The 14,554-nt window shown below is 34.7% G+C and overlaps 1 protein-coding gene across 15 annotated transcripts in view; it reads right to left on the reverse strand.

Annotated features, from left to right (window-relative positions):
- FNBP1 (formin binding protein 1) overlaps window positions 1-14,554 on the reverse strand; it is a 181,128-nt gene that overhangs the window by 983 nt on the left and 165,591 nt on the right. For 5 of the 15 annotated variants that reach the window (XM_072632700.1, XM_072632697.1, XM_072632693.1 and 2 more), the window contains 5 exons: window positions 11,176-11,285; window positions 8,741-8,873; window positions 6,733-6,854; window positions 4,997-5,136; window positions 2,781-3,073 (listed from right to left, as the gene is read on the reverse strand). In XM_072632700.1, coding sequence (XP_072488801.1) covers window positions 2,895-3,073; window positions 4,997-5,136; window positions 6,733-6,854; window positions 8,741-8,873; window positions 11,176-11,285 — 684 coding nt within the window. In that variant the 3' untranslated portion in view covers window positions 2,781-2,894. Of the gene's footprint in view, window positions 1-1,745; window positions 3,074-4,996; window positions 5,137-6,732; window positions 6,855-8,740; window positions 8,874-11,175; window positions 11,286-14,554 lie in introns of those variants that run through there. The other 10 variants (XM_072632701.1, XM_072632699.1, XM_072632698.1 and 7 more) reach the window with 6 other exon arrangements.

The following is a 14,554-nucleotide window of genomic DNA, read 5'->3' on the forward strand; positions in this document are numbered from 1 at the left end:
CATTGAGGGATAACATAAAATCTTTGTTTTAGTGACAAGGTAAACAGAGCTCAATGTTTATCAGGCAGTAAACAGTGAAAGTTCTTCATCTTGAGGAGGGCGGGAAGGCAGCAAGAAAAAGAAACAGACTTTCTAAGCCCATAAATACATATATGGTAAAGAAGGAGAAAGTTATCATGAGTGTGGAGGAGGCCAGATTTTTATATGCATTTGGACAGACAATGCCCCACTGCTATAAGAGGTTTGAGCACTTGTACTACACAGATTAATTTGCTCAAAAGGGTAAAAAATCATTTAAAATACACAATCATGAGAAAATATAATGTTTATTAGAGGCAGATGTAAGGATACATAGAAAGTAATACCGGACAAAGAGTTTTTCTTTTAGAATAGGAGTAGAAAGAAACAATCACATTGGCTACATTCAAATAAAACTTACTCAGAATCAAAGTGTCTCTAATAAAGTCAAGTCTGGAACAGCCAGCAGGGACCCTAGCTACGAGTGTAACAGTCCTTGTGGCTTAACCAGCAGTTATAAAAACAAAAGGATCATTAGGCAGCACAATAATAACCAAGAAAACAAACATTTATATAAAAAAGGCAAAAAGTTAAAAACAAGTAAAATTCAAGTAATCCTTTAGTCTTTAAATTGCAGTATATACAAATATTTTCTGTGGGGAATTATTGACATATTTAACAGACTTAATTTTTTAAAAAGTCCCTTACATAAAGGAAAAAAAAAGATGTCACAATTCAATTGCCCAAAAGTTATAATATCCTAAATATTTTGGCAAGCATCAAATAATAAGATACATTGTAAAAAGTGCATTGGCATCAATAAAAACATAACCACTCCTCCTAGTTATGGACATGGGAAAGTAGCAGTTGTTCCTCAATGGAGCAGTATTACAGAACTTGTTGGCTGAGGTATGACAGATTTATAAACCAGGTAGTAGGCAGGAGGGAAGGATCCCACAGAAAGCATGAGCAACTCTGAGAGTCTGGCTAGGATTAAGGAAGTAGAACTTTATAAGCAAGGTTTGTTTTTGTTCTTTTTGTATATTTCAACAGAGCGCAAAGCCTATTTGGGATAAAATAGCAATTCTGATAGAATATATCTTTCTAAGAACTAGTCTTTCATTTAAGGAACTTCAAAACATTCAAATTTTCTTAGGGCTCAGCCCATAAAATGAATTAAGATTCCATTTGGAATCTTACTGAATATGAATAGTAGCTGTAATCAGATAATGTAACAATAGTTTGAAAAACTCATGCTGGTGAGATTCTATGGATCATTTAAATATTTCATATGCTGAAATAATCAAAGGTAACAAAATATTTTCATTGTGTTGTCAACATATGTATTCTGTTGTTCTGACCACTAAGAAATCCATTATAAAAATAATCACAGTCAGGCTATGGAAATTAAAGACAACATCTTTGCAAATCTATTGAAATGTTTTTTGAATCAATGTGTGCAATTGTTTGTGGAAAACATAAGGCATTAAAAGTTTTAAAAATTGTGTATTATGAATAACAACATGGTTTCATTTACTTTATGTTTTTTCAGTATTATGTTGCCTTGAACAAGGAAGAAAACCAACATTTGTGTAGTGAACAAATGTTCCCTTTTACCCTGGGATTTCTCATTGCAAAACTGTACTGAAGCCTCAAGTTAGCACTCAAAGCTATTAAGTAAAATGGGGAAGTATTTGTGATACATTTTAAAAGGAACAAAAACCCTGTGGATTAAAGACTACTTTATTTTCTTATCATAATATGAATAAAATTTTAACAATGCAATAGAAAATGCTTATAATCAAAATGGGTTATTATATCAAGAATGGGCTAAAAGAAAAAATATTTATTTTGAAAAATAAAAATTACTAAAACATTTTTTGCTAGTTTGAAAATGGTCTAACTTTGGGGTTATAGTTTGGTAAAATAGATTTAGTGTAATCAAAAATGTATAAGGGTAAAAATTAGTATAAAATCAGACTACTCGATGGCAGCTTTTGAATCTTGGATATGGTTTGAAGCATACGAAGTATGTAAATAACTCATAAACAGCTGTAAAGATTCTGATAACATATAAAAACAAGGACTTCAGTAAAAAACAATGTCAATAGATTCTGGGTTTAAAGTTACCTCATCTCTAAAATGAGTAGATGAAACTAGAAAATTTGTAAGGTTCCTTCCAGCTCTAACATCCTATGGTTTTATGATTTTAATTAACACCATTTTTGCTAGGTTTAAGTAATATAACATGCATTAATATCTGTTTTCCAAATAGCTTTGTAAAGAGCTTTATTTTGTAAAATCAGCCCATACAAGCAAAATACTTATTGTTTCTTAACAAACTAAAAGAAATATGAATTTCTTGACTGTGTGCAGGCAGAAGACGAGCATATCATTTTCAAGTTCAATTTTTAAAAAATCTAAGTCTGAGAAACTAGTGAAAAGGAAAAATAAAGAATCTCTAAAATTGTTCCCAAATTATTATCAGTTATCAGTGAATCTTATTAGGTATACCTAAGAACTGGGCCTGATTCAGTTAGATATGATTACAATGAAATATTTTGATAGAAGCTGGACTGAACTTTCTTGTTATCTACAGATACTACAAAAATAAATGACATTTACTTATATTTCAAATGAGGACACATGTATATAATGGTAGTTAAATGAGCTCTCCACATGAGCATTTCATCTCAGTAAGACAAACTTACTATCAAATATAATCAATGAAAAGTCAGTTGTACAATGCATGAATCCATAGTGTAACTATGTGAAAAAAATGCACACTGAGGAATTTTTCCAGTCCTTAGAGAAGTTCTACCTGAAACAGTCACAGATGGGGAAGGAGAAACTCCAACTAAAAAAATATAATGGTATTAAATGTAAGTCATAGCACCTTTGGCATTTTTGTCCAAATAGACTTCGACGTACGAAGTGGGGACATAACCTTCTTCATCTTCATTTCTCCGAATTCGTGTCCAGCCATCACCTTTGTCCTCCTCTATGACATATAATATTTCTCCTTCAGCTATTGAAATAGTTCCTTCATTCTGACCTGAAAAGTTAATGGCACAATATTTTAGCTTTTTAGTCAAAGTAACCTCAGACACTTGGGTCCTTATCACTGGTAAAGATTCAGGCACTAACACTTATTTGAGGGACCTCCACTCCTTTACTCTCTATAACCTCTTGGCACAGTCCTGCATTCTTCCTTTCTTGTCTTCTGTAACATTGCATGGTCCTAGTCCTCTTACCACAGTGACAGATTCTTTTCAGTCTCTTTCACAGGCTCTGATTCCTCCTCTGCTCCATGGGCTTCTCTTCTCTATCTTATCAACTTCATTTTTTCCCACAGTTTTGACTCCCACCTTTAAGTGGTTGTTTTCCAAAGCTCTATCTTTAGTTCTGATCTCAAACATGAACTCTAATCCAGTATTATCTATCAACTGCCTGGCAGGCATCTCCAAATGGATGACCTGATGGCATTTTAAACTAAGCTCATTATTTTTCTTTACAAATTAGCAATTCCTGATTTCCTTATTTCTATTAATAGTAATACTATTCACCCAGTCTAGGTTTTATCTTTGACTTTTTCCCTCTATCATTACTCATATGGAATCAGTTACTAAGTTCTATCAATTCTTCCTTCACCATTTTGGTTCAGGCCTTCACCTCCTCTATCCTGATCTACTTACTACTAATAGTCTCCTAAACAGTCTCCCTGTTTTTAATTTCTGCTCCTTTTCCAATCTATTCTACATTCTCCCAGCTGATTACTGTTCCTGATTGTAGCCCTTCTTCTGCTTACAAAACTTAAATGACTTTCTGTGTAGTAAGCTTTATTATGGTGAATTTCTTAAGGACAGGGATGATACCTTATGCATCTTACTATTTTCTACAATACCTGGGATAGGACCTTGCACATAGTAGATATCCACAAGTATTAGGGGCTTAATTAGTATTTCTTAAGTAAATGGATAAAATTATAATTTATGGCAATCACTGTAATTAAGTTTATTCAAACTGGACAAAATCACGAAATTGACAGGCTCAGTAATTAGGAAAGGGAAAACAACAAGCAGAAGAGAATACAGAATCACAGGAAAGATTCAACAATAACAAATAAGCAGTCTGAACACACCCATAGGAAGGAGATTGTGTCACGGAAGGAAAGGAGGGATGGATTCAGAGTCAGAGGATCTGAAATTAAACCTCAGCTCTCCTCTTCCTTACTGCCTATGTTACTCTGGACATGTCACTGGACTTTTCAGGTTCTATGTATCTTCATGTATAATCATGGGACTGCTCTACATGACATTCCAGTTTAAAATTATCAGTTCTTATGAGTACAATGACAGCCCTGTCCTCTGCCAAGGGGACAATTATATCTCCAAGGACCTACCAAGAAGTACATTAGCCACCTCTTGACTGAGAAGGGATCGCTGTGAAGTAGGGAAACAGACACACAGTTCTGGACACAGTTATTGTGTAGAACTGTTGGGTTTTACTAGGCTTATTTGTTACAAGGATTTTTCCTCCTCTTTTGGCTCAGTTTTTAATTGGAAGGATGAGGAAAGGGGTAAAATATAATAAAACTAAAAAAGATTTAAAAATTAAAACATTTAAACGAACAGAAAATATGAGTTCAAAAGGAAACACAGAGAAGCAAGACAGTTTTTAAAATAAAGTATAGAAATCTATATGTATACATGTGTATGTAGATCTATACGTACATACATATACATATACACATACATACATATATACACACACACACATATAAAGCAAGTGGCATTAAACAGAGATTCAAAGTTTCATATGCAATACTGTTTTTGTGTTCTGCTTTGTATGAAGAAATGTTCATTTTGGGGGAGTGTTTAAGTTCAATTTTTTTCAAAGTAAATTAAAAAAAATCTTTGATGCTGTGAGACACATAAAATAAGATAATTGAGTAAAGAATGGTAACAGAAAGAGATACCTTCAAATGTATACAGTGCTTTACAGGTTCCTATGGTAGGAAGGGGCTCTTCATCATCAAATTCATCATCAAAGTCTGTGGCCATCATCTTCAGCTCGTTCTCCTGGCTCTGTTCCTCTGTGTAACTGCCATCTGGGCTGCTCAAGAAAGAAAGAGACACAGCACCTATAGCAACTAGCTTCAGCGGAGTTACTCAGCTAATGTGTTCCATGTGGTCACCTTAATTACAATTAGGAGTATCCCTTTCACGTGCCTTTATCTTTCCATCTTAAATTCTAAATTTTCACTGTGCAAGGAATTATTTCAAGTTGACTTCAATTTCAAACCTGCTCCTCTCTTGCTTCTTCCATTTTCTGAGGCTCACAAAGACCTAGGTGATGTTGTATCCCTGGTCATCCTTTCCATACTGGTTGTCCCATCTTGCACACTCCCCAATTCATTATGGGTCCTAGTGAGGAAGTAGTACAGAAGACTCCTTGTTCTCCTGCTTCCTATGACCACTGGCAGACTCTCCTTCTACTAATATCCCTCAGTAATTTCTCTTCCTTTAAGGTTCTTGCCATCCCAGCTTATCACCCAGCTCCGATGAAGATAGTCAGAGGCAGCTGGGTGGTGGATGTAGCACAGAGAGCACTGGACCTGCAGTCAGGAAGATCTGACTCTAGATTAGTAGTCCTAATCCTCATCCCAATCCTTAATTCTAAACTCCTAATGCAGCCTTAGACATTTACTAGCTGTGTGAATCTAGGCAAGTCACTCAACTATTTGTCTCAGTTTCAAGTGTCATCTCCACTGAGCTGGACTATTCCAAAAGCCTTATAATTAGTTTCCCCATCTCAAATCTTTTCTCCTCTCTAATCCATCTTCCATATTAACATGCTGCCAACAGCTGCCAAAGCAACTTTTCCTAAAGCTCTGGTCTGATCATATCACCCCTTGTCCCTACTCAACATACAGTATAAACTATTGCCACTTAAATCTCTTCTCAACTTAGCTTCTTATCTTTGAAGCTTGCTTTCATATCACTCTCCTTCGCATAATCTACTTCTAGCTATTCTGGCCTATTTGTTGCTCCTCATGCACAAAACTCTTAATTTCCCACCCACAGGCCTTTTCATTGGCTGTCCCCATGACTGGAATACCCTATCTCAGGGATGGGGAACCTGCAGCCTTGAAGCCACATGTGGCCCTCTAGGTCCTCAAGTGTAGTCCTTCGATTGAATCAAAACTTCACAGAACAGATCCCCTTAATAAAAAGTTGTGTTCGGTAAAACTTGGACTCAGTCAAAAGGCCAACTTGAGGACCTAGAGGTCCACATGTAGCCTTGAGGCCCCAGTTTCCCAACCCCTACCCCCATCCTTATCTCTGCTTCTTAAAAGTCTTTCATGACTCACTACAAATGCCACTTTCTACATGATGCCTGCCTTTTCCCTGTCCCCCAGCCCTTCCTGTTTCCCTCTCTAAGGTTATTTAATATCTCTTCTATATTTATCTTATATATACTTCTTTAGCTATATGTTGTCATTCTCCCCATTAGAATGTAAGCTACTTGAAATAAGGGGCTGTTTTGCTTTTTCTTAGTATAAGGTAAGCACTTAATGCTTGTAGATGGACTAGTTGACTGAACTTCCACTCCATGGTGCCCAAACATGTATGTGACAGACATTTGATCCTTTTGTATAGTCCATTAGATGTCAAAAGTTCAAAAGAGAACAGCTCTCTACAGATACGGTACCTCTCCCGGTCCTGTGCACAATTATTGACTGATGGTGTAGTCTGTGCTTCATATATTCCACTCTGTCGTCGGGTCTGTTCCCCTCGGATTGGGAGTCTGCCTTCGACCTCAGTGAGCCAGGCCTGGAAATATAAAGGAGCACTTTATACTCTTTTCTAAAACATTCAGAGAAGCAAAACATGGAATCTGATTTTACTATATCATAGGGCTATGGAGCATGAAAGAAAAAACAGAGGAACACATATAGAAAGCACCTTTAATTTAATTTTTAGTCCTTCCATCTTTAAAACCCAACCTCCCCCCAAAAAACCCCATTATACTTCATTTTTAAAGAATCAACAGTAAAGCAACTTTTATTCTGGTGGATTTCAGGAAACCTAGTGAAAAAAGTTACTTTCTTCAACATTTTAAATGGAAGGGGAAGGCAAAGGAGAGTGTATGTGACAAAAGAAAAAATGAATACTGGCACAGATATTTCCAGTTCCAGAGTGCTATCTGGAAATCCCTGACCTACTTGTAGTATACTATAAAAGGAATACATTCATTCTCACCTTTTCTTTTTGTTTTTGTTTTTTATTTTCACCTTTTAAAAATCTGTTATTTGACTTTGTGAATAGCCTTGTATAAGCAGTCAGTTAACATTTTCCCCATGCTTAATTTTTGGTTGATAAAAAGGCTTTTCTTAACCAACATGAGTGTTTATATATGTATACACACACACACACACACACACACACACAGATGTATATACTATAAATGTAAAATCACATGGCTTTTACTGATCAAGACATTTCTATCATATTCCCTATATTATATTCTCTTTTTATAGGCCTTCATAGATCACTGTGATGCTTCTACTGATGCTTCTCATAGGATAAATATGTTTTAATTACTTTTTAAAAATTTATTTTTAATTTGCTAAGCAGAGCATGTGTTTTTGTGTTCATCCTTCATTGCCGAAGACCATGCCATCAGAGAAATGATGACATGACTTGCACTTGACTTTGTTTTGAGTGAGGGAGGGCTGTGCTGGTCACCAGCCTCGCTTCTCCTCCAGAGCCATCTGAATCCAGTGACCAGATATTCATCAGGATAACTGGAGATGACCCAGGATGAGGCAACTGGGGTTAAGTGACTTGCCCAAGGTCACACAGCTAGTGAGTGTCAAGTATCTGAAGGTGAGATTTGAACTCAGGTCCTCCTGACTTCTGCGCTGGTGCCTTATCCACTGCACCACCTAGCTGCATTGGTTACTTGAATACATTCATTATTATGAACATATATAAGATATATCAGGAATAATAGTCTTCAAGTATGAAAGAGAAAATTGGAGAGCTTTTAAAATTTTGTTTTGCTTTACTATGCATATTTGTTACAAAGATTTTGGTTTTTTTTTTCCAATGGTAGCGTATTGAAAGGGAGAGGGTTTAGAGAAAAGGTAAGCCCTCCAAAGAAAGAAATGAAGGTTGTTTAAATATTTTTTTTAATGTACAGGAAGTGAACAGAAGGAAAGAAAGAATGCCAGGAAGCAGTACTATTTTGAAAGTTAAATGATAAATTTAATATAGAATTTAAAAAGAAAAGCAAACTGAATATAACAGAGTTTTGCAATTTAATGCCATTCTCTTTTTTATGTGTTTGCTATGTATATAGAAATGCTCGTTTTGTTTGGTGAATGAATTAAAACAAAAACATGAATAAAATCTATATACAATTAGCAACATTTCCATATGATGCTGCTAAAGAGTACCTTAAAAACGATACGTTAAACTTGTGTCCAATGGATTACAATACTCTTTTGCATCTAGCTATAGTACTATGAAACTAGAGCTGAAAGAAAACTTGAAATCATCTAGCCTAACTCCTCCGCCCCAAAGTCCAAACCACATCTATTTTGTTTTAGTCGATTATGCCATTCACATGTAAGAGAAGCTTCATAATACTTGCTATAACAATGTAGTTTCAAATTGCTGCTTCAATAACACTTTCCCTTCTACTCCCTCCATACCTCAAATTTCTGGACCTCTAGTCGGAGTTTTTCAATATTTTGTCCAACTTCTATCAACTTGTGATCCAAGCTATCTGGGTCTCCCATTTGTGGATTCTTTACATAGACATCTTTCATTTTTGTTATAGCATCTCTACAAGAAATGAACATATCAGCAAAGGTTAACGTAGCAGAATACACACACACACACACACACACATACATATGTATAGGTATATATTCTTATCTATTGTCTTACTATTATCCTTTTCCAAAAATGTAGCACAAAAGAATGGAAGGCAGATTCTATCTAAAACTGAAAATTTTAAAGGAATCTCATTATTATCTACAAGCCAAAAACAAAATTTGCATTTTTATGCCTTGGCATTAAAACTCTAAATTGGAAAAAAGTCAAAATAAAAATGTACATTCTAAGTAGTACATAACAGAATTTCAACTGGGCATCTTAGGGCTTATGGGTTGTGTGCCATTCATCTCAGAAAGAAGCAGAATTAATTGCTCTGGAAAATGTTTTAAACCATTCCAGCTGCTACAAATGAAATTAATTCCCATTGGCTGGTGTTGGTTGCTGGCTGGCAAAAAAAGAAAGTTTTAAACTTCTATCTTGTTAGGCCATATAACATTTTCTGATATCTTAAAATAGCTACCCATAGCAGCTTGGAAGAGAAAATTCCCCAAAAGAGCCATCAGTTGTGTTTTGATCAATTATTTTTGGGTCTAAAAGTTGTTATTAACTAAGGAGCCACTTAAGAATATATATGTGAATTTGAACTAGAAGCATTTTAGGAAGGGTTAAAATATCTCAGAAGCTACATCAAATGCGTATGCTAGAGGAGAGTTTTACTGAGATAAGAATTTTGAGTCTTGGGATCAACTTTACTTCATTACTCTTATCACTAGCAATGACTATAGCTCCAAGTTAAAAAGGTACGAAGTCCTACAACTCAGATCCAAGTAGTTTCGTTCTAAACATCAGACAATTATAATTCTATATCTTTCTCTGCTTAGTGTGAGGAAAGGTTGAGAAAACAAGTAAGCAGACAGAAAGCAGACTTATTTTCTATATGTCAATCCTATACTGAAATGTTATCATAATTGTTTACTGTAGCTAACGGATCATGCCTTAACTCACAGTTCTATTGTAAGCAGGCATAAATAAAAGTAAAAACAAAACCAAACACCCAAACCATATGTTATAACAATCTCTCTAGTACTGCCTTAACTTGAAACTAAACAAGCTGATTGTAAATCTCACTGTACACTAAACTGTCCTCTGTAAAGTAGGTTAATTTTTGAATAATAATTTTAAATGCACTTGCTTCTCATTTTAACACTAAAAAACCAATGTCTACAAATGATTTGTTGTATTAAAATTATTCTGAGTAAAATAATTCTCTAATTTTAAAAACTAACTTATTAACTAATCTACATCCTTCCAACGGGAAATATTGCTTCAATAACAATCTAAAGGAACTCATCATTCTGCCAGCTACAAATAAGAAGTGTTCTAAATTGCTCAAACTGGTAAATCCTTAGCAGAAATGAATGAACTGCCACACAGAGCAGAAAAGAGATATTGAGAGAGGGGCAATTGATAGTGCTGTTTTTCAATCAGATGATTAAATATTATCTCATAAAAACATGAAAGAGGAAGAACAAGAAGTGCTGCTTATTCCAGGAAGTATAAGGAAAGCAGTTTGAAGTAAAACTGCAGCTAATGGAATCTCTCCCTTTTGAAGAATAAAGATTTATTCTCTTGTTTTTGTTCAGGATATTTGCATACACATAGAATGCCTATATGTTATTCCTAAGAGAAACTGATGATTCCCCAAAGCTGTTACTACTATGATATTATCATACACCTATACATCTAATGGTTGTTTGCATAATGGGATAGTCTATAATTTGAAGTATATCAGTTTTCCTAGATGCACCAAAACACTACAAAAAAGAAAAGAATATAATTTATTCCTATTAGTGTACACATGTAGGCTAATTCCTATTCATACTCAAAGACAGTCATGCTTCCAGGATCAGGATGATGACCAAAAACGTCATTCAATTTCCTTCTCAGACAGATTAGGCAAAGTCTTCTCTACAAATTAATTAAACAAGGTTTCATGCTAACTATATAGATAAAATACACTGGACAAATCCATAATAAAGAGGTTTGATGAACATGGCTTTTACTTTGTATTATAATGCATGCACGCACTACTTTAACTTAATTCAACAAACACTTAGTAAGCACCTACTACAGTATATGCAAGGTACTATGTTTAGGTACTGGGGTGACAAAAACAAAAACAAAAACACTGACGTACTATTCCTCTCCAAAAACTACTGCTTTCAAGACTACTTTAAACACTTTTATACATCTTTGTTAATGAAATGAAACCTGCATTCCATAATGAGGAGTGTTTGATCTGTTCTACCTTTGATCCATCTCCTTTTGGATTTCTTTATTTAATTCATCAACTTTCTGCTGCAGCTTTTTTCTTCTTTGTTCTGGTGGAAGGTTGCTGAAGTCCTCTGGTCCTGCACCCTACAGATAGGAAAATGTAAATGAGATCTGAGTTGAAGGACTCTTGGGGTATACCTAGAAAAGAAACTTAGTAAAGGAAAAGAAGGAAAAAATACACCTCCAAAGTAATAAGGAGCACATTTTATACAAGAAAGGTTCCTTTTCACCTTGACTCCCTGTTAACAAACAAAATCAATGCATGCAACCTATAAATAGCTCAGCAATCATTTTCTATTCTGTTCTATTGCCAGCCAAGGGTGCTCTGAAAAGAATGTCTACATTGCCACAGAAAAGTATATATTCCAGGAAGTGAAAGAACAAATGATACTCACATTGATAATAGTCACTTGAAAAGTCACTGAAATAGATATTTCTCATTCTACTACAAAACTTGTTGCCAGTGTCTCTTGAGACACTATTTATAGGGATGTACAGTTTTACACATAAGCTAAGTGCCAACGCCCTTCCTTCACAAATCTTTCACATAAAAAAATAAAGTTATAATTATGATTTTGCCCTAATCAATGTAGTCCTTCTATCTCTTCTTGCAGGGCTAAAGTTAAAGGGTTGCATAGATTTTCATAATATTATAGTGATAGATCCCCACTCAGATCACCACATCTCCAGTTCAGTCATAAAGATTAGGGGTATCAGCCTGGACCCAGATAATTTCATTAAGAAGGCAGAAAAATAATACTCTGGGACTCTCTTCTCTCATTACCTTTATGGTAGTGTCAAAGTTCACATTGTTTGCCTTCCACTGCTTCAAGATCAATATCCCAGTTTTTTTATATCAAACCTCAGCTGTTTCTTATTCTAGCTGAAGAAATATACTGGTAGTCTTGAGTCATTCAAAAACAGTCGCTAGCTTTCTTGTGCACATGCTATTTAAAAGTAGAGAATATGAAAAGAAAGTTAGAGATTTTCTGACTTTGAACATATCCCTTACTTGTCAAAAAATTGTGACTTGGTTGTGGTAATTTCACAGAGAAAGAAAAGGAGAAATGCATTCAATTGACCTAGATAAGTCAGAGAGAGTATAAAGGAGATTTTGTTTAAAATCTTAATTCTTTTAAAAACAGAGGTAGGGCTAGTTTGGGAGTGGGTAAAGAGAGGGGACTTTGATAACATAATTTGAAAACCAAATTCACTTTGCCAAGTAGCTTAAACGGGTGCTTGTAACTTCAAGTTCCTAGGCTGATTATGTTAAAATGCCAGGCTGCTTTGCTTAGGAGTATGTGATTCAGCAAATATTTTGCCACAAAGACCATGCAGGGATCTTTTCAGCTAAGCACTGGCAGAGTTTTCAAAGACTAAAAACTCTCCTCCCATACACTTGGAGACACATTTTTACTGAATTAATTCTGACAAATAGCTTTTCTAAAAGTTGTATTACAGTTGAGTGGGCAGAAAGTTCTTGCGTACCACCGATTCCTTCAACAATTGAAGTACAAAAATAAGGGAAACAAAAATTATTATTAAGGGTAGTAATGGCAATGTCATTCATGGACCTAAGCACATATTTTTCAAAATTTACATTCTAAACATACTTTATATTCTACACATTCTAAACATAAATCTGATATTTATTATAATAATATTAGTCCAAGGGATCAGGTATATTTATCCTACTTTCTTTCTATTTTTTTCCTTTCTCATCTACCCTAAGTAAAAGAATTGAAAGCCATAAATATCCTTTCACAGGATCATACAGCTATAGTTGGAAGATATCTTATAGGTCAGTCATCTAGTGCAACCTCCTTATTTTACAGGTGAGGAAATGATGTCAGGGAGGTTAAGTGCCTTTTCCCTAATCACATAGGTGGCAAAACCAGAATTTTTACCCAGTCTCCTTGACTCCACATTCATCACTCTTTTGACAATATCTCGTTAGGTTCAAGAGGAGAGACTATATTTATGTGCTGATTTTCTTTGAACAGGTCAATATTTCTACAATTATTAAAACTTCAAGAGGCAGTCCAGTGTGGAAGAAATGGCTGGAAAGGGTGTCCTGAGACACTGACCCAGCTTACTTAACCTCCTTGTCATCCTTATATGTAAAATGAATGAGCTGGGTGAAATCTTTAAGGTGCCTTTTAGCTCAACAATCTATGATTTTATTCTATGAATTGTAATGCTACGGTTACATTGAAAGTTTTAAATAAAACATCTGAATAAACATGTAATCTTGTCTTATCACCATTGTTTATATCTAGAAAATGATATTGGAATAAAAATTTAGAAAGCAAGCTAAATGCACTTGCCTCATACTATTAAATACTACATTAGGGAAGAAGGGGAGAATTAGAGTTTCTAAGTCATTTTTTTTCTATTCTATTAGTTCTGGTTTATCTAACTATGAAGGAATTAAATTGTCTTCTGACCAGGTTAGGTTTTCTAAAGTGATTTTTGTGATGCCTTCAGAATCAAGAACAAACTCGTACTAACATTAGTAGAAGTAATAAAAAAAAAATTACGAAAAAAAATTCCAGCTTGAGCTTAGAGTTAGTTTTATCAAAGATCTTTTCCCCTCAGTGGTACAAGAAAGCTTTTAGAGAACTATAGTAGGAACTATATTTGCATATGAAAGTAGATGAAAAAATTCCTAGGCCATACCTTAAATATAGTAAAATTGAAAAGGGAGATAAGTTGGCATTACCCTATTTCAATAGTAAAGGTACAGCATCATTTAAAACTATGTACACAGTTTCTTGGCAGCACATTAACAAAAATTTAATAATAAAATCAATATTTATAGCCAATACTATAGCTTAGACTAGAGGCAAAGAATAAGGATCACAGAGTTGCTGAGTTTTGCAGAAATCCTTAATTACACATATTAATAAAAGTTCACTAGTAGAAAGAGGGGAAGAAGGAGAATTAATAATCAAAATTCCTGTTATTCCATAAACTGGTCCACCTTCTCATGAGAAGAAAGTCTTTTGTTTAGTAATGTAAGATAAGTTTAAGGAGCAAGGAGATGTCCAGGACTAGGCCTAAAGAATGAAGAACTCTCTAAGATACTATGAGACCACCTAGAGACTCAGTCAACTGGACAAATTATCCCAAATGAATACTGCTAATTAGCCAGATCTTTTGAAGTTTAAGTTTCTAAATTTCTTTCCTTTCTGTAGGGGCCTTAAACCAAGAGGATTTTCCAGTTTTCATAGGTTAAAAAAGATTTTTCTTTAGACTTAGATCAGTTGCCCAAGAAACATGAAAAGAAATTGTAAAAAAAGAAGTGCCTTGAAATACAGTACTCTAAGTGCAAAGCCTGTAGCATAAATCAT

This window comes from Notamacropus eugenii, chromosome 1 (assembly GCF_028372415.1).
Source record: "Notamacropus eugenii isolate mMacEug1 chromosome 1, mMacEug1.pri_v2, whole genome shotgun sequence".
Classification (NCBI taxonomy): domain Eukaryota; kingdom Metazoa; phylum Chordata; class Mammalia; order Diprotodontia; family Macropodidae; genus Notamacropus; species Notamacropus eugenii.